This window comes from Vulpes vulpes, chromosome 3 (genome assembly GCF_048418805.1).
Source record: "Vulpes vulpes isolate BD-2025 chromosome 3, VulVul3, whole genome shotgun sequence".
In the NCBI taxonomy this organism is placed as follows: domain Eukaryota; kingdom Metazoa; phylum Chordata; class Mammalia; order Carnivora; family Canidae; genus Vulpes; species Vulpes vulpes.
In genome coordinates, this window is record NC_132782.1 from 73,461,684 (window position 1) to 73,482,198 (window position 20,515).

General features: G+C 42.5%; 1 protein-coding gene across 4 annotated transcripts in view; it reads left to right on the forward strand.

Moving 5' to 3' along the window:
* The window catches only part of TRIO (trio Rho guanine nucleotide exchange factor), a 356,945-nt gene that overhangs the window by 225,100 nt on the left and 111,330 nt on the right, over positions 1–20,515 (forward strand). For all 4 annotated transcript variants that reach the window (XR_012000490.1, XM_072752731.1, XM_072752732.1 and 1 more), the window contains 8 exons: positions 645–760; positions 4,624–4,746; positions 13,101–13,295; positions 13,391–13,506; positions 14,314–14,380; positions 14,989–15,098; positions 16,026–16,095; positions 16,688–16,777. Coding sequence is in view for 3 of the 4 variants with exons in the window: in XM_072752731.1 (XP_072608832.1) it covers positions 645–760; positions 4,624–4,746; positions 13,101–13,295; positions 13,391–13,506; positions 14,314–14,380; positions 14,989–15,098; positions 16,026–16,095; positions 16,688–16,777 (887 nt within the window). In the remaining variant the exon portion in view is untranslated. The remainder of the gene's footprint in view (positions 1–644; positions 761–4,623; positions 4,747–13,100; positions 13,296–13,390; positions 13,507–14,313; positions 14,381–14,988; positions 15,099–16,025; positions 16,096–16,687; positions 16,778–20,515) is intronic.

The following is a 20,515-nucleotide window of genomic DNA, read 5'->3' on the forward strand; positions in this document are numbered from 1 at the left end:
GGTACATTAGTTCTGTGTCTTATATTTTCCCAGTAACTTTAACTAGTTTTTTATTGGTGCTGTATTTTTATGGTGGTTTTTATTTGGTTATAACATTTACAGTTTGTATATAATCAGGGTTTTTTGGCCTTTCTGGCTCCATGCTTCTCTACTTCATGTCCCTGGTTCTAATAATGGTTTATATTTTTGTTTTTGTCTTTGTAAAAAACAAAAAAAGAAGAAAGCACAAAAGTGTGTTTTCTTCTAGTACTCCACCATTTTGACATAAATCCTTTATACTAAATTCCTTCTACAGGAAGGTTTTAATGTTGTTGAACAAATTACTTAATAAACTTTTGTCAAATTGCCCCAGCAGGGTATGAAATAGCTTATCCCACTCATCCAGCTAACGGAGATATTGGAGGCCAGGCTTAAGTTTCCAGTGACCTCAACCATAAGATAACAGATTGGGGTAAGAGAATGAGGAGAGGTCTGGTGGACATGCTCACTGAGAACACTGGGCGACCAAGCCATGTGGCTCTTGATTTGATACTCTGTCTTGCATTGACATTTGCATAAAGCTTTTAAATAAAAATGAATGGGATTTTGCAAGTGTTTTCACTGATTGCAAGCACCAACATAAATCTTTCTCTTTATTCTCTTAGATATCTTGAATGAACTCTTCCAACGGGAGAACAGGGTACTGCATTATTGGACCATGAGAAAGAGACGACTAGACCAGTGCCAGCAGTACGTGGTCTTTGAACGAAGTGCTAAGCAGGTTGGTTATTACACTGTGCTCCCCTGTGCTCTCCACCTTCTATTTAGACCTCCATCCTCCACTGGGCAGCTTTTGACATTTTAGCCATTTTGAAAACTACTTTCAAATAATCAAAACAGTCATGTCTTTTAAATCAGTTTGTTGTGAAAAGAAAATCCATGCCCCGTGAAAGTGTGATTCAGCAAGTGTGCCATGCAGCCTGCCTCTGCTGCGATTACCTCGTGTTTAAGGCCACAAGCTACAAATCCTAATTATGACAATGATTTAAGAAATCATCACGAAGTCTAGGTTCTGTACTTTATAATACTACAGTGGGTGAGGTTTTTTAATTTTGTTATAACTATGTTTTCAAGATAAAATTTTGTTCTTAAGATAAATTGAGCTAAAATTAAGTAAGAAGTGTGACAGAATTTCTAAGAATTCAGTGTAGTAAAAAAAGTTCATGCAGTTGGTTACTGCAGAGACGTTAAGAGAGTATGCTTAGGGGGCGCTGGATTGACTCAGTAGAGCATGGAACTCCTCATCTCAGGGTCGTGAGTTCAGGCCCCACATTGGATACGAAGCCTACTTTAAAAAATAATTAAATAAAAGGATATGTTTAGAGTTTCTTTCTTTTGAAGTCATTTTGGAATAAACGCTTCCAGTATGGTTAGTCATGGAGGATCGTTTTAGGGTAAAGTCTGTCTGACCCCCTCACTTGAACTAAGATTCCTGTTACTTCTCTCTGGCCTTAACAGTAGTATAGGAACCCATAGGCTATTTATTCAGAATTTGAAGACTCTAGAGGACACGGAGAACAAGAGGCTCGTTCCCAGAATGCCTGCATGAGCCACCTTGTGTCCTCCATTTCAGGGGGGCATTGGGGCCTCTTCAGCACTGTGGGTCCCTGGTGACCACATCACACATGGACGGTCTTGCTAACTTCACCTGAGCCTGCTAGAGGATGCATCCAGTTCAATCAATTTTCCTCAGCACAGTTTCCCACTTAGGGAGCATTATTTTCTTTTGATTTGGTCAAAGTTGGTTTTGAGTGGGCAGCCAGGTGCTCAGAATGGCTTGGCTCCCCAGAGGTTGATAAGCTGGAGTTCCTGGTCCGCGGACCTGGCACCCTAACTTGGCCAGCCATCCTTCATCTTGGCTGATGTTACCAGAGGTAGTTACCATATTCCCAGAAGAAGTGGTGAGCAGGGCAGCCCCGGTGGTGCAGCGGTTTAGCGCCGCCTGCAGCCCAGGGCGTGATCTGGAGACCCTGGATCGAGTCCCTCTCTCTCTCTCTCTCTCTCTCTCTCTCTCTCTCTGCATCTCTATGAATAAATAAATAAAATCTTAAAAAAATATATATTAAAAAAAGAAGTGGTGAGCAGTGTTTTTAGGGTAAAAATTACATTTTCTTAACATTTTATTTAATGATAGTTCAACCATATTTCAGATTCATGGGGGCCTGATTTTTGTTTCTAATTAGGAATTGTTTCATAATCTTTTGTCATATATCTTTATTGTTTCTCTGTTGGAAGACAAGCAGTCATTCAGATACAGAGAACAAAATTGTAAATAATTAATGGAGCTTTTTCCTAAAGTCAGCTCATTTGTCAGAAATGAAGTGAGAAAGCGTGGGCATTGCAATGCTGTGGGTTCTGTGCTGCCCAGTGCTCACCATCCTGCAGCAATGTGGGTGGTTTGTAACACCAGTCCTGATGTGCGGTCCCCAGGACGGCACCCTGAACTTGGTAGGAAGGCAGAGCGATGGTTCCAGCCTCAGGCCTCCTGGGCGCTCTTCCCAGGCTCGCAGTGGCTGAACCTTGGCATTCCCATGGGGCTGGCTCTCTTTTCTCTTTCCTACCTTCCTACCTCCTCTGCTGGTGCCTCCCAGCCCTGATCTCCACTTCGGGTCTCTAGACTCAGAAATCCCAGCTGCCTCCTGGCTGTCTCCACTTTGACCTTACTGAGAACAGACTGGACTCATGAAGCCCTGTACCCCCTTCTCATCTCATACAGGTGTCCCCTGGGCCCCCTCCTCTTCCCACACGGAGTCCCCTGGGAGTCCCCTGGGCCCCCTCCTCTTATGGGTTGTGTCCCCTGTGTACCCTCACCTTACAGGGTGTATAGCTCCTGCTTCTGTCTTTCCCCAGTTTCCTGCCTTCACTCCCTCCTGAGTCCTGCAGGTGCCGACCTCCCGCGGGTGTCAGCTCTGCCCTCCCCCTTGGGGTCCAGAGCCACTGTGCTCTGGGAAGCCCAGCTATGTCCTGCCTGGATCTTTGAACCAGTTTGCTGACCAGTGAAGCTTCTTCCACCTTCTGTGCACTGCGGTTCCTTTTCCACACAGCAGCCCCGTTAGCTTTCATAGAAAAGTGCAAGCTCTGGCTGTGAGCTCCAGGGCCCTCCTGCCCTCCCCAGTCTTGCCTCCAGCCTCTCCCTGCCCCTCTGCCTGCTGAGCTTTTCCCCATTCTTCTGAGCCCATTGCTTCCCAGTGGGGCTCTCCCAGACACCCCCTCTGCTGACCTGTTCTAAGCCTTGTGTTCCTGCTCTCATTGGTCTTTGTGCCTCTTTCTTCATCTGCACAGTCTATAGGAGCAGGGCTGAAGCGTCTCCCACTCCCCAGCACTCAGGTAGCACCTGACTCTGCAGCAGAACCTCTGGGATGGTGTGCCGCAAACCAGGGAAACCCAGGGACCTTTGCAGTGAATGGGCAAACATCTCTTTCTGCCCCATTTGGCCTCACCGTTTACTTTGTCCCTGGGTGGCACAGCCATCCTTGCTCGGGTGCAGTGGCTTCGGAGCCTCACAGTTAGCTGCGTGCTCTGTAACCTGTATGGGTCCCGGTTTCCTTCTCATGTTTTCTTCTCAAATGCTCTGATGTATCTAACAGACACAGTGATGTTTCTGCTCTAATACCAGCAAATCACAGTGGATGATCCAGACGTTACAAATGGCAAATAATGAAAGCATCTACATTTTTATGCTTCCTTCCCATAGAGTTGTGTTTTTAGATGCATATGTTTGAGTAGCTCTGATTTCACTTCAGTTACATGGAAATAGAAGAAATGAAACCGCTTTCATCAAAGGGTGTGAGACAGCATGTGAGTTATAGGCATGTCATTGCTGTCTGAACCTCGCTGGCTGCCTACCTTCACAGGCCCTCATCTGTCCCCTGCAACCCCAGGGGTGAAGGCACGTCTTCTGCTGCCATCTCCCCGGTAGCACATTTGTGCGTTGTGGGACAGAAGCCGCGTAAAAGCAAGTGTGGTGGATCACATGTGGTACTCGCTAAGAGGAGGAATAGGAAGAAAGGCCTAAGCACTTAGCAGTGCAAGGGGCTCAAACCATCCCTACCTTCCCACCTTCTCAGTGCCTTGGAAAGGCATCTTAGTTGTGGCTTCTTTTTTTTTTTTTTTAAGGTTTTATTTATTTATTCATGAGAGACACAGAGAGAGAGAGAGATTAGGAGAGAGAGACAGAGACACAGGCAGAAGGAGAAGCAGGCTCCTTGCAGGGAGCCTGATGTGGGACTAGATCCGGGGTCTCAAGGATCACACCCTGGGCTAAAGGCAGATGCTCAACCACTGAGCCACCCAGGGATCCCCTGTTATGGCTTCTTTTATTGTGATTTTATTTCATGGCTTTAAGAACCTCTTGAACTGTTTAATCATTACTATGTAAGTGACGTGGTTACAACGTTCTAGAATGTCAGTGTTTTTTCTTTTAATTTTGGAACTGTGATACTTACTTCGGAAGCTCATGTCTCCTTGAGGGAGGACTTCTAGATGTGTGCCAGCCTTGGCTTGTGATTTCACATCTGAGTGCGGGGAGTGGGGCTTCCTTTACCAGTGCTCGGCCCTGAACATCTTCATTCCTTTACTGTCTAGGCTTTGGAATGGATCCATGACAACGGCGAGTTCTACCTCTCCACACACACGTCCACGGGCTCCAGTATACAGCACACCCAGGAGCTGCTGAAAGAGCACGAGGAGTTTCAGATCACGGCAAAGGTAGGTCCCGGTTGGTGCCAGGCATCTGTTCAGGTGCCGGTACACACGGCAGTTTTTTCCAGAATAACCTAGAACAGGATACATTATGTAAATAAAGCAGTTCTGAAAAAACTCACTTAAACATCTATCCCAAATTGGAGAAACAGAGGGATCCTAGTGGGTCGTCGTACATTAACGTAGGTGACACTTCTGTCTGCCTTTCGTGCTTCCCTCAGCTGTCCTCCCTTTATGTGTGGTTTCCTTTGGGTCCTCTGATTTCAGCAAATACATTTGTTTTCTCTTTTGTTCATTTCATTATTTGGGTGTTTTTGTTTGTTTGTTTTCTTCTGTTTTCTTTTTTGAGCTCATTTCTGAGCACTTGCTATTTTTCGGAAACACTGTTTGGTGTTACCAATGTGGCTTGGGTGTGTTCTGCGGATGTTTTCTTGCCTCAACTGCAGGCCATCACACTTGATACCGTAGCTCTGCCAACGCCACCCGGCCCAGCCGTGAGGCGCTGAGGGACTCAGCGACAGAGTTAACTCCGCGTTCTCTTGCAGTAGTTGTTCGGAGGCTTACACAACTGGAGTTACCTTCACTTTCTTCCCAAAAAGCAAAATAGACTTACATACGTGGCATATGTAGCATATGTGAGTAAATAAGAATATTCAAGCAAATACATAAGACTCTTCATGTTGCCGTGAATGTTTAAAGCGTATACCTGTAGAGGCAAATTCTTTTACCTCAAAATAACTTTGAGATTTTTAGAGTTCCCTTCTCAAACTGTGGTGTTTTTGTTTTTGTTTTATTTTTGTTTTTCAAAGTGTTTGAATATACATTCTTTGTAATATTTTCAGAAGTGCCTCTGTTTTTGATGATAGATTTGAGGGTTTTCTCTTAAAGCTGGAAATTCAAATTTAATAGAAATAAATTATCAAGATGGATAGTGTATTTGGTTAAAAATAAGTATTAGTACAAAGTTAAAAAAAAAAATCTGATCTTCTTGTGTAGCCCTTAAGGCACCTTTGAAAACCATCAGTGGGAAATTTTTAAATCATCTAAAGTGGCAACAGCTACTTTGTATTGTGTTTATCTGTACTTTATGTTTTCTGTAACCATTTCGGATTCCTGCTATTCTGTACTGCCCTCTGCTCCTGCCTGCCCACAAGATGCTGGTTTATTTTCTTCCCTTCATGCTTGGGGTGCTGGGCCCATGCTTGGGGGTCAGAACCCCTGGTCTGAGCTCTGGAAGAGTACACAAGCTGCAGACAGACTGGCCACCATAGGGCTCGGTGAGAGCTGGTGGGGCGGGCCAGCACCCTGAGCACGTGGGGGAGCAGGGCTCTGGCCGTCAGGCAATGACAGCCACTCTGGGGCGGGGGGCGTGAGCACCCAGACAAGGGTACCCCCTGCTGACCTGCCTGCCTCTGCAAGTAAGCATCATGCCTTCTGCTTCCTAGATGCAGCACCCCTCTGGCTATAGAATTCTAGTGTTAGTAGTGAGATAATAAATTACAGTTGTGTGCGTTATGTGATCTAGATTTGTTTCTTTGAATAGCCTTCGATTCTAAAGCTATTGAGAAAATGCCTAAGATACCACTCAGAAGTAGATTTAAGATTTGTTCCTTTTCGCTAACTTGAATCTCTATGAAGGCCACACTCTGCAGGTCACGACGCACAGCCAGGCAGCCCGGTTACTGCACAACCCCAGGGGGCTCATCCTACAGAATAGGACACAAATGTCGCTGTCTGCAGGGCAGTAGCATGGCAGCTGTGTTCCACCTGTGGGGTTATACACAAAAGGATGTTTTTTATTCCTGAATTTACCTTCTCAGATTTGGGGTGCCGTTATTAAAGAATGAGCAGTAACGGGCATGTTTTTGCCCTTGCATTTTATAAAAATAAGCATCTAAATATCATAGGTAATATCTGACCTTGCTCTTTCCCAGATATACAGAGCTCTTTCTTTCATCAAATATATTGAATCAGTTCTGCCAAGAGGAACTGGTAGATTTTGAAAAAGATCACCTCTCACTTTTTTTCTTAGCATTTTCCCCCGTGACTCCTGGCTGCCTCTATCAAACAGCCCCTGCTCTGGTGCTTGGAGATCTTGTTGCTCGCCTTCTGTCCCCCATCTTAGTTTGTTCTAAGAATCTGTTTTTCTTCTGTTATGTGGAGAATCTTTGGCTGTGACAGGACAGTCTTCTAGTTCAGTTGTTAGAGCGGCTACTGTTGTAACATATTTAGTGAAATGGAAATAGGCCTTTCGGTCACTGTCTGACCCTTGACTCAACTGCATTCCTTTGCAACTCAATGGAGTAATTTCTCAAAGTGCTTTGCAGGCACCTCCTGCATCCAGGTCAGGTCATGAGTGTTTACTTCAAAGCCAAGTTCTGTCCTTACTCGAGACTTCCTGAGACTTAGACTGTTTTGGAGTGAGGCCTGAAGATGAGCGTTTTTAAACAAACTCCCAGGTGACGTTTACATAAATGCCCTGAAGTCAGCAACCCACTGCCCGAGACTCCACAGAGCCCTGCCTCCTCCTTCCTACACACTTCCTGCATTCTTGATCACCAGTGTCCCCACCACCAAGTGCCTTAATTCCCCAGAATGTGTCATGGGACCATTGAGTGTGTGTCCTGTATGGACCTCTGGATGCCTCAAACGTGGGGAGTTAAGACCCTCTGAGCATGTGGACCTTGGGAGGTCAGTTTGCTTTCATTTCTCTACAAGCCCAGTTGTGCTCCTGATGAGGTCATTCAAATTGTAACATTTGTCTACGTTTAGAATAGAAATCTAGTTTTGTAATAATCTCTAGAAATAGCACTAAGGACAAAACCCTTTATAATATTTCATTTTAAAAGATGTAGAAAGTTTTTTTCATAGTGTTGAGTAGCCTTCTGGAAAAAAAACCGCCCCTAGATACCAAGGTAACTGTCAGAAAAAAAACTGAAGTATCAGCAATGAAAACCTGATACGACTAGAAGAAATAATGGGACACAAAACCCAAGCCCATAAAAGAATGATAAAAACCACCTACACACACACATACACAAATCACATGCACAGAAAATGTGAAAAGTTCCCTCAACTTTATGGTCAACTACTATTTGACAAAGGAGGAAAGACTATCCATTGGAAGAAAGACAGTCTCTTCAATAAATGGTGCTGGGAAAATTGGACATCCACATGCAGAAGAATGAAACTAGACCACTCCCTTGCACCATACACAAAGATAAACTCAAAATGGATGAAAGATCTAAATGTGAGACAAGATTCCATCAAAATCCTAGAGGAGAACACAGGCAACACCCTTTTTGAACTTGGCCACAGTAACTTCTTGCAAGATACATCCTTAAAGGCAAAAGAAACAAAAGCAAAAATGAACTATTGGGACTTCATCAAGATAAGAAGCTTTTGCACAGCAAAGGATACAGTCAACAAAACTCAAAGGCAACCTACAGAATGGGAGAAGATATTTGCAAATGACATATCAGATAAAGGGCTAGTTTTCAAAATCTATAAAGAACTTATTAAACTCAACACCAAAGAAACAAACAACCCAATCATGAAATGGGCAAAAGACATGAAGAGAAATCTCACAGAGGAAGACATGGACATGCCCACATGCACATGAGAAAATGCTCTGCATCACTTGCCATCAGGGAAATACAAATCAAAACCACAATGAGATACCACCTCACACCAATGAGAATGGGGAAAATTAACAAGGCAGGAAACAACAAATGTTGGAGAGGATGCGGAGAAAAGGGAACCCTCTTACACTGTTGGTGGGAATGTGAACTGGTGCAGCCACTCTGGAAAACTGTGTGGAGGTTCCTCAAAGAGTTAAAAATAGACCTGCCCTACGACCCAGCAATTGCACTGCTGGGGATTTACCCCCAAGATACAGATGCAGTGAAACACCGGGACACCTGCACCCCGATGTTTCTAGCAGCAATGTCCACAATAGCCAAACTGTGGAAGGAGCCTCGGTGTCCATCGAAAGATGAATGGATAAAGAAGATGTGGTCTATGTATACAATGGAATATTACTCAGCCATTAGAAACGACAAATACCCACCATTTGCTTCGACATGGTTGGAGCTGGAGGGTATTATGCTGAGTGAAATAAGTCAATCGGAGAAGGACAAACATTATATGGTCTCATTCATTTGGGGAATATAAAAAATAGTGAAAAGGAATAAAGGTGAAAGGAGAAAAATGAGTGGGAAATATCAGAGAGGGAGACAGAACATGAGAGACTCCTAACTCTGGGAAACGAACTAAGGGTGGTAGAAAGGGAGGTAGGCGGGGGGTGAGGGTGACTGGGTGACGGGCACTGAGGGGGGCACTTGATGGGATGAGCACTGGGTGTTATTCTATATGTTGGCAAATTGAACACCAATAAAAAATAAATTTATAAATTAAAAAAAAAGAAAATGTGAAAATTTCTAAAGGGCAGCCCATTGTAACTAAAGGACAAAAACCAGAGAAGATAAATACATAGTTCATATGGCAAAGGGTCAGTTTCTCAATTGTAAAGAGCTTTTATAAGTCAATATGACAAAATAAGAGATTGGACAAAAGATGTTTAAAATAAAATTATACATCAGAACTACAAGTGTGTTCTGTTTTCACCCAAGAGATTGACAGAGATCAAAAAGCTTGAGACTGTGTCTTAGGTGTGCGTGTGTGTGTTTGGGGTGAATGGAGGTATTACTGCTCAGCATCACAGATGCACTTACTGTGCCCCAGCTGTCCCACATCTCGAATTGTGGACTCACTGCACATGCCCAGACCTGTGCATTTTCTCCTGCCTTGTGCTTGTCCTGGGAAAAGAGCAGGAGCAGCATGAAGGCCCATTAGTGGGAGCACATTATGCAGCTCTCAGCATAAAACAAGGATGCAATGTTTGTTCTGATGGTGAAGGATAACCGAGCTGTTAAACGTAAAGTACTAGATACAGAGCAGGGTTTATTGTGTGCAAGCGCTTGGGTACAAAACAAGAGAGAGAAAAATACACATGCACGCTGCACTGTAATAAAACACTTCGGAAATGATAACAGGGAGCTGACCCCTGGGACAGGTTGTGGGAAGACAGGGCAAGGAAAGACTTTCCACTTTGTATCCTTTTTTACCTTTTGAATCTTGAATTCTATGCACGCATTTGAAAAATACCAACTAAAATAAAAATGTATTGAGGTACAAAAGGTTCGTGAATGAGCAGAGGCATCATATTTAATTTTTATCACACTGTTTATCCATTTAGTCATTATTAACAGAAATACTCTGGGTGCTGGGCTCGTGGCTCTAGCTTCCAGCTAGAGAAACAGGCAATAACAAGATTGATGGATAGATATGTATAGCTTTGCGTGCAAAGTAATAAGAGAAAGCAGACAGCCACCTGGGAGGGAGGAGAAGGAAGAGACTGACTGAGAATGTCCCCGAGGGAGGGGCTCGGCCACACCTCTTGTTGAAGCCTCCACTGTCTTTTGTGTAAATGAAAGTCACCTGCCATGAAAGTCACTAGGCTATATGCCTCTAGGTCATCTTCTGCTGCATCCTAGTGTCACGTTCAGTTTCAGCCTGTTGGTGTTATACACACGCAACTGATCTATTTTGTGATGTGTGTTATGCAGAAATCTCCCTGGCCTTTCTTTGTGTTTTTCTCTTTGAAGGTAAACAAGCTGCATTGTCTTTTTTATCTTCACTTTTGTGACCCCAGAGCTTAAAACATGAAACTGGGATCTTGACTTGTTAAAGATACACATAATTTGCAGTACCCTTCGCTGATGGCACAGTGACACAGGGGAAGAGAAGAAGTGCTCATACGGTGGCACAACAGAACCTTCTTTGTGCTTTTCAGCATGTTAGTATCTGGCCCACACAGCAATGTAACCTTACTTAGGCAACCTAATTTTTTAGCAATCCTGCCTTACTCCTGTTATTTCTCTTTGATATTAAAATTTAATAATGGTTCTAAGTTAAGCCCCTTTTGGAATTTCTGCTTCCAAGTCTGAAACTTTGACTTCTTATTTCGTTGGTTTATAATTAATCTTGTCTAATTATATGTCCAGAAATGTGTCATATTGATAAGTGAAAAGATTTGGATGAGGGGTGTCTGGGTGGCTTAGTCAGGCATCCAACTCTTGATTTTGGCTCAGGTCATGATCTCAGGGTTGTGAGATTAAGCTCTGCATTGGGCTCTGTGCTGGGCATGGAGTCTGTCTAAGATGCTCTCTCTCTCTCTCTCTCTCTCTCTCTCTCTCTCTCCCTCCCTCTCCCCCCCCTCCTTCCACCACCCCCTTCCTCTGCCCCTCTCCCTCCCTACCTCTCTTTATAAAAAAAAAAAAGATTTGGTCGACCGATCTTTTCCTTTCAGGTCACTCAACCTGAGTTCATTTCCACACCAGATGAAAGCCCCATAAACTTCAGCATGTTTTAAGTTTTGCTGACTTTTTCCAATAAAGAGCTTGTATAGAGTCTGCAATCATCATTTTTTTCCACAGAGATAATTGTATCTGAGTTCTGTTTTCATTTGCTTTTCAGAAAGTATGATATTAACGCCTGTTAAGAGTAACTACCGTGCCTATTAAAGTTATAGGCATATACATACTTGCGCAAAGAACCTAATGTTGATTTATTTTCTTAGTAAATATTTGGTAAATGTCCCCTACAAACCAACCATATGGAAGGTGAATGAGATATTAGTAGGCAAAACAAACAAATATCCCTGGCCCATAGTGGTTACATTCAAACAAGAGACAGGCAGTAATGGTAATAGGTAAAGCACATCCTTGTTGGAAGGTGATCCATGCCATGGGAAATAGTAGAGCACACAGGGTTAGTCAGGATAGCTGGGGCAGGAAGGGGAGTTGCAATTCTAATGGAGTCAGGGGGCGCCTGTTGAAAGTGGCCTTCAGTTGAGCAAAGACATAAAGGAGCCATGGAGACATCTGGGGGAATAGCATTCCAGGCAGGAGGGCCACTGATGCAAAGAAACAGAGACAGGGAGCATGCGTGGAGCACACATGCTGGGAGCTGTGTTCATTCGGGCACCCAGTGACAGTGAGGTCACCAGGGTGTTTGTGCAGAACCTGAGGATTTTTACAGCTGGTCTTACAGGTTGCCTAGTGAATTCTGCCTCAAACTTACTATACAAATTAAGATAATTTTTAAAAAAGATTTTATGTATTTATTCCTGAGATATATATATATATATAGAGAGAGAGAGAGGCAGAGACAAGCAGAGGGGGGAGCAGGCTCCATGCAGGGAGCCTGACGTGGGACTCGATCATGCCTTGGGCCGAAGGCAGATGCTCAACCACTGAGCCACCCAGGCATCCCCAAATTATCCAATTTTGAGCTCTGACCTTTATCCTTTTGAGGCCCCTGCTCTCACATACACCTGTTGGGATTTTTATAGTCAGCTCCCTGAGTGTTAGGCATGAAGATTTTCTAGATGAAGGTTAGTGAAGAAAATCATGTTCCCTGCCACAGGAGCAACTGTATTCATCGGAAATGCCAGTGGGATCATTGAAGGAAGCCTCGTCATTGTGACACATGAGAAGGATATAGTGAAGGATGTGCTGAGAAATCAGAGTTGAACGAAGTCACTGCCATGCAGTGCAAACCAGTGTTCTATGGTTATCCTTAACTTTACGAAAAATAAGGAAGTTGTGTTTAACTTACTTTAAATGTCTTTTCTAAGTACATATACAAAGTAAATAATTTTTTTGAGCGGGAGTTCTAAAACAGGGAAGGGCATTTTTAACACCTCTCTGAAGATAATTTCCTGATGAGCGGTTTTTCCTCCATTTCTACTGAGAATTGAAGAAATGAATGTGCGAACGTGGAGTTGCTTCAAGGATTTTGTTGAGTGTCTGCCTTGGGGAGATCCTTTGCCACATACTGCAGGAGAGCCAGAATCTCAGATGACTGCTGCCCTAAATGGGCATAGGGAACAAACCTGCAGGAAGCAGGATGGTGTCTTTGTAGCCAGTTCGCGCTAGCATTCCATGGTGTAGAATCACAGAGCTGCAGAGAGAACAGCCTGCTTGAGCATTCCTTATTCCCTCTGCACATTTCTCCTGAGCATCTACCAGATGAAGACATGGTTGAAAGAAAGTCTAGATTTTTGCTTGGTGGTTTTCTCAGTCCTAAACCTGCCATTCTTTTGGAAAGCTGAGGGGAGGGAGCTCGACTAGGATCAGGGAGGAATTCACCTGGACTTGGAGCTCTGGTGTAAGTTTCTGTCACCAGCGATTTTTCCCTGTTCAGGCTCAGAGTTGTAGGCAAGTTGCCACTGTGTTTCTGGTTTCTGGCAGTTGAGTTCATTTGCCTCACAATACTTTCCTGTTGTGTTTTTGCAGCAAACCAAAGAGAGAGTGAAGCTATTGATACAGCTGGCTGATGGCTTTTGTGAAAAAGGGCATGCCCATGCAGCAGAGATAAAAAAATGTGTCACTGCAGTGGATAAGAGGTACAGAGATTTCTCTCTGCGGATGGAGAAGTACAGGACCTCTTTGGAGAAAGCCTTGGGGATTTCTTCAGATTCCAACAAATCGGTAAATTGCTTTGTGCAAACAGAATAAATCATGTTCTTCCTCATGTCCTCTCTGGATGTAATTATCGGAAGTTAATTGGCCGTCTTCCTCCACAGAGCAAAAGTCTTCAGCTAGACATAATCCCTGCCAGTGTCCCTGGGTCAGAGGTGAAGCTTCGTGATGCTGCTCATGAACTTAATGAAGAGAAACGGAAGTCGGCCCGCAGAAAAGAGTAAGCCAGTCTTTAAGAACCTGCTGGGATTCATTGAAAAAGTGAAGAAAATGTCACTTGGACCAACATGCTTCTGTGTTTGCTTTGAAACCAAATGGCATTAATGCTTTGCGATGCTCCGAATGCGCTTGGCTTTTGCAGCACAGATGCCACTGTCCCCTTGTCATCTGGTTCAGAAACCGTGTCTTGTTTCTGTTCCTGTGCCTCCATCTCCTCCATGGCTGACAAATTGTTTTAGTGCCATTGCCATCAGTAGGTCATGAGTAAGTAGTTGTACTAACAAGAAAAACAGCATACATGGAGGGGTTTCAAAATTGCCAGTTAGTAAACTGTACTAGACGTTCATGAAGACGAGATTGTCCTGAGCCAGGGGTTCTCAGCCAGAGGCAGTTCTGTCCCCCAGGGGACATTCTGCAACGTGTGCAGACATTTTTGGCTGTCATGGAGTAGGGAGGGGGCGATGCTGCTGGCATCCAGTGTGTGGACACCGAAGCTGCTGGTGGTCCCTCCACTACACAGGACAGCCCCCAGCAAACTGTTATCCACCCCCACGTGTTGGTGGTGCTGATGGAGAATCCCTGACCTGCGGGCACCTCAACAAAATGTTGTCCAAGATGTTTTTTCCTTTGAATCAGTGGCTGAGTACTATTATTGTTCTATCTGTTCTTGATTTAATTCCTGGGAACACATTACTGACTGTTGGTTTTAAAATCCCGCTTATTATTTCATAAACCATGAAAGTAGTAGTTAAAATGAGCATGTGTCCTGATTGTAAACTGAGCCCCTGGCTGTCTTCCTCTGTTGAAGGTTCATAATGGCTGAGCTGATTCAGACTGAAAAGGCTTACGTGAGAGACCTCCGGGAGTGTATGGATGTAAGTAAGTTTTTTTGCTTATTTATTTAGATTCAATCTAAGTGTGCTGTTCACCCCTACCTGTGGGTACTTCTTAAAATAGTCACACTTTTTGTTGTTGTTTTTGAGATTTTAAGCATGCTTAAGCAGCCTGTGTCTTGTTTTTGCCATTCTCTGGGGTTCCAGGCTTGTGTTTTGCTCATTGCAGGGATGATACAGCATTAATCCTCTCATTCTGTTCATCACATGACACCCTGGCTGACATTCTCTTTGTAGAGAATTTTACAGCAGCTTCAGAGAAATGTGCCTACTAATTATGATTGGCAACTCATACTAAGGCATTTAAAGAATATGTGTCATACCTTGTAGTGTAGGTTAATAAGAAAACTCAAAGCCAGTAATAGAAGGTTTTGAGCTGGAACGAATAGGACCTAACTCTCAAGTGCTCATAGCAACTGGGGTGGCTTTTTTGGGAAAAAGTCTTTGATGTTGTTTTGTAAAAGGTTGCATTCTTCAGATGTATTTTTCAGTGGTTCGGGAAGTCTGGGTATGTATTCCAGATGTCAGGAATACTTCCTTGGACATGTGCTCTTGGTTTTTATGTAATCCCTCTTCTTCCCTCTGGCCAGACATACCTGTGGGAAATGACGAGCGGAGTGGAGGAGATCCCGGCCGGCATCGTAAACAGAGAGCTTGTTATCTTCGGGAACATGCAGGAAATCTATGAGTTTCATAATAAGTGAGTGGCTTTATCTTTGGGGAGCTGGTTACTCTCGAAACCTAGATACCATGCTGAAGTTTCATAATAAGAAATGAAGGCTTCGAAATGAATTAAGCATCCATTTCAGTGATTCTGTTGAAATTTGAATGACACCTGTCAGGCTTTCATCAAAAAAACTGACATAGTAGAGACTATTTTAATAGAGACTCAACTTTTTTTCTGTACTTTTCTGCCACAGAAATAAGATTAGGGAAAGTGTGAAAACTTTTTTGGAGGAACCCTGACTTCTTTGAAGCTACTATGTCACCAGCTGCTACATCAATTACTTCTTAGAGTTAAAAAGAAGGAAGAGGTCTCCATGGCTGCTGGCCGATGTGTGCTCTTTTCCAACAAGAGGGAAGAAAGAACTGAGAATAGAACAGATGTGTATTCTGACCAATGCAAAACGCACTGTCCATTGGCCACAAGAGGCACATGGTTTTATTTTTAAGGTTTTTGGGTTTGTTTGTTTGTTTTTTTAGAAGTTTGTTCCTTTAGATAGAATGTGTGCTGCGCAGTAGCCTGTGAAAAGATACTGCTGGGGCAGGACTGCCAGGGTCTTCCTCACTCCCCAGCCCCCACCCCAGCAAAACACCCTGAAATCTGAAATGGCTTCCTCTGATTGAGTGTTTATTTGTATCCCTAAGTAACATCCTTAGCTTCTGAACAAAACACTCGCCCAGAAGTAAGCTGCTAGGTTCAACTTTGCATTAGAAAACATTTAAGTTGCCTAGTTAAGTAGTTAACAGCTACACATTTTGTTAAAATCTAGAGGGCACAAGTGTTTCACTGCACCTGATGGAAATGGTATGCTTGGCATGCTTGGTCTGATTTCTGGCATATCTCACTAGTACAGTGTTTTAAAACCTCTTAATAATCCGATACCATTTTTATTACTCTTTGCAGCATATTCCTAAAAGAGCTGGAAAAATATGAGCAGTTGCCAGAAGATGTTGGACATTGCTTTGTTACTTGGGTAATGACACCTTAGCTACTTGTTCTCACAGTTGTTTGGTGGCTTTGCAGGAGGTTAAAAGGAATATGGTTCATATCTTTTATGTCACCATCTTCTATGGTGTCACCTTATAGAGAAGTAGATTTTGCCTCTAAGAATGACATTCTCCAACTAGTTATTAACGTGGAATGAGTTTTTTATTGGTAGTAGTGATGGTTCGAAATGGAACATTTAGTGTGCCGGGCCCGTGTGTGGCCCTGGGGATTCACGGGTACACAGGTGCCCAGCCATGCCTGGGGGATGGAGGGAGGAGAGGAGACAGTCAACTGGGGGCAGTGCCCTGCCATCTACAGATGATACCCAGGTTTGCACTGGCCACTGTGTGAATAGGGAGGGTGTGCCCAGCCCTGACTTACTGGGCCAGGGGCAGCTTCTGGACGCATGTATCAGTAGGATATTTCTTATTTTTAAGCACTTTCTGTATATGATAGGGTTTCTTTTATGTGGAGTTTAAATTTCCTTTATCCCCATAGCTTCTTTTCTACATAAAAGTCTATTGTATTTTGACTTCTTGCCATTTGAAAGACATATTCTGATTTTTTCTTGTTTATAGGCAGACAAGTTTCAGATGTATGTCACATATTGCAAAAATAAGCCTGATTCTACTCAGCTGATATTAGAGCATGCAGGATCCTACTTTGATGTAAGTAAGAGATTCCTGGTAAAGTGGTTGAATCTTTTACATTGTGTTTGGTAAACAAAAAAATGCAACTCTACTGATAGCTTTCATCTAATGGGTGGTACAGTATATTTATTTTTATCTGTCACATGTATGGTGGGATGTTTTTCTATTTTCTGTTTTTAAAAGATCCTTCAAAGATTTTAACATGTACATATATATGTCACATGACTTACTATTTATATATAATCATCAATTTTTAAATGTAATGTGCAAAGGTGTAGACTGTTAAGCTTCCTTTTATGCTCTATGATGCAAAAATAATCTTTGAATCTTTTTCAATCATTTATTTTTCCCATTTTTATTATACTAATCCTGTATCATATGTCATTTGCAAATACCTTCTCCCATTCAGTAGGTTGCCTCTTAGTTTTGTTGATTATTTTCTTTATTGTGCAGAAGCTTTTTATTTTGATGATGTTCCAGTAGTTTATTTTTGCTTTTATTTTTGTTGCCTTGGTAGACATATCTAGAAAAACGTTGCCATGGCATAGATGTCATAGAAAGTACTGCCTGTGCTCTCTTCAGGGATTTTTATGATTTCAGGTCTTAACATTTGTGCCTTTAATCCATTTTGAATTTACTTTTGTGTATGATGAAAAAATGTGGTCTAATTTTATTCTTCCACATGTTGCTGTCCAGTTTTCTCAATGCCATTTGCTAAAGAGACTTTTTTTTCCATTGGATATTCATTTGCATCTTGTCATTTTTGAATAGTATAATCCTATGGTAAGGTATTAAAAATGTCAACAGAAATAGTGAAATTGGTGTTTAGAAATATCCGAGTTGCATTTCTGGATGTTATTAAAACAAGATATTAAAAAGACTCAAATGGTTTATGAGATATGCATGAAATGGAATACTTATCGTCTGTATAAAGGGATAAATGCTTGATACATAACCAGCAAAGATTAATCTCCATAACTGGGCTGAGAGCAATTAGACACGAAAAAATACATTCTGTAGGATTCCTTTTATGTGGCATTCTAGACCTGAAAACCATCTGATGATAGAAAGCAGAGCAGGAGTTGTCTCTTGGTGGTGATGGGGTTGTGGGTAAGGGGATTGATTAGAAAGGGGTCTGAGGATTTTCTGTTTTGTTGGAAATATTCTGTACCTTGCTTTGGAAGTCAGTTGCAAGTGTGTTGACATTTGTCAGAACTCAGTGCCTCATACCCAGGGTCTGTGCATTATACTGTATATGAAAAAGAAATCTGTTAGATGTGGAATTATAAATGTGTGTATTGTAATCATTAAATCATAAATCTCACATTTTTTTAAACAACTGCAGTTGAAGAGAAACTTAAGACTATATTTGTAATCTGGAAGGCAGAAGAAGAATTGGTGACTTTTTTTCTGTTTTTGTTTCTTTTTAATAAATTAATTTATCATTGGTGTTCAATTTACCAACATACGGAATAACACCCAGTGCTCATCCCGTCAAGTGTCCCCCTCAGTGCCCATCACCCATTCACCCGCACCCCCCGCCCTCCTCCCCTTCCAACACCCCTAGTTCGTTTCCCAGAGTGAGGAGTCTTTATGTTCTGTCTGCCTTTCTGATATTTCCCACACATTTCTTCTCCCTTCCCTTATATTCCCTTTCACTATTATCTATATTCCCCAAATGAATGAGAACATACACTGTTTGTCCTTCTCCGATTGACTTATTTCACTCAGCATAATACCCTCCAGCTCCATCCACGTCGAAGCAAATGGTGGGTATTTGTCGTTTCTAATGGTTGAGTAATATTCCATTGTATACATAAGCCACATCTTCTTTATCCATCATCTTTCGATGGACACCGAGGCTTCTTCCACAGTTTGGCTATTGTGGACATTGCTGCTAGAAACATCGGGGTGCAGGTGTCCCGGTGTTTCACTGCATCTGTATATTTGGGGTAAATCCCCAACAGTGCAATTGCTGGGTCGTAGGGCAGATCTATTTTTAACTCTTTGAGGAACCTCCACACAGTTTTCCAGAGTGGCTGCACCAGTTCACATTCCCACCAACAGTGTAAGAGGGTTCCCTTTTCTCCGCATCCTCTCCAACATTTGTGGTTTCCTGCCTTGTTAATTTTCCCCCTTCTCACTGCTGTGAGGTGGTATCTCATTGTGGTTTTGATCTGTATTTCCCTGATGGCAAGTGATGCAGAGCATTTTCTCATGTGCATGTTGGCCATGTCCATGTCTTCCTCTGTGAGATTTCTGTTCATGTCTTTTGCCCATTTCATGATGGGATTGTTTGTTTCTTGGGTGTTGAATTTAATAAGTTCTTTATAGATTTTGGAAACTAGCCCTTTATTTGAATGTCATTTGCAAATATCTTCTCCCATTCTGTAGGTTGTCTTTTAGTTTTGTTGACTGTTTCTTTGGCTGTGCAAAAGCTTCTTATCTTGATGAAGTTCATTTTTGCTTTTGTTTCTCTTGCCTTCATGGATGTATCTTGCAAGAAGTTACTGTGGCCAAGTTCAAAAAGGGTGTTGCCTGTGTTCTCCTCTAGGATTTTGATGGAATTTTGTCTCACATTTAGATCTTTCATCCATTTTGAGTTTATCTTTGTGTATGGTGCAAGAGAGTGGTCTAGTTTCATTCTTCTGCATGTGGATGTCCAATTTTCCCAGCACCGTCTATTGAAGAGACTGTCTTTCTTCCAATGGATAGTCTTTCCTCCTTTATCGAATGTTAGTTGACCATCAAGTTCAGGGTCCACTTCTGGGTTCTCTATTCTGTTCCATTGATCTCTGTGTCTGTTTTTGTGCCAGTACCTCTCTTTCTTGATGACCACAGCTTGGTAGTACAACCTGAAATCTGGCATTGTGATGCCCCCAGATATGGTTTTCTTTTTTAAAATTCCCCTGGCTATTCGGGGTCTTTTCTGATTCCACACAAATCTTAAAATAATTTATTCTAACTCTCTGAAGAAAGTCCATAATATTTTGATAGGGATTCATTAAACGTGTAAATTGCCCTGGGTAACATTGACATTTTCACAATATTAATTCTGCCAATCCATGAGCATGGAATATTTTTCCATCTCTTTGTGTCGTCCTCAATTTCTTTCAGAAGTGTTCTATAGTTTTTAGGGTATAGATCCTTTACCTCTTTGGTTAGGTTTATTCCTAGGTATCTTATGCTTCTGGGTGCAATTGTAAATGGGATTGACTCCTTAATTTCTCTTTCTTCAGTCTCATTGTTAGTGTATAGAAATGCCACTGACTTCTGGGCATTGATTTTGTATCCTGCCACGCTGCCAAATTGCTGTATGAGTTCTAGCAATCTTGGGGTGGAGGCTTTTGGGTTTTCTATGTAGAGTATCATGTCATCGCGAAGAGGGAGAGTTTGACTTCTTCGTTGCCAATTTGAATGCCTTTAATGTCTTTTTGTTGTCTGATTGCTGAGGCTAGGACTTCCAGTACTATGTTGAATAGCAGTGGTGAGAGTAGACATCCCTGTCTTGTTCCTGATCTTAGGGAAAAGGCTCCCAGTGCTTCCCCATTGAGAATGATATTTCCTGTGGGCTTTTCGTAGGTGGCTTTTAAGATGTCGAGGAAAGTTCCCTCTATCCCTACACTCTGAAGGGTTTTGATCAGGAATGGATGCTGTATTTTGTCAAAAGCTTTCTCTGCATCTAATAAGAGGATCATATGGTTCTTGGTTTTTCTCTTGCTGATATGATGAATCACATTGATTGTTTTACGAGTG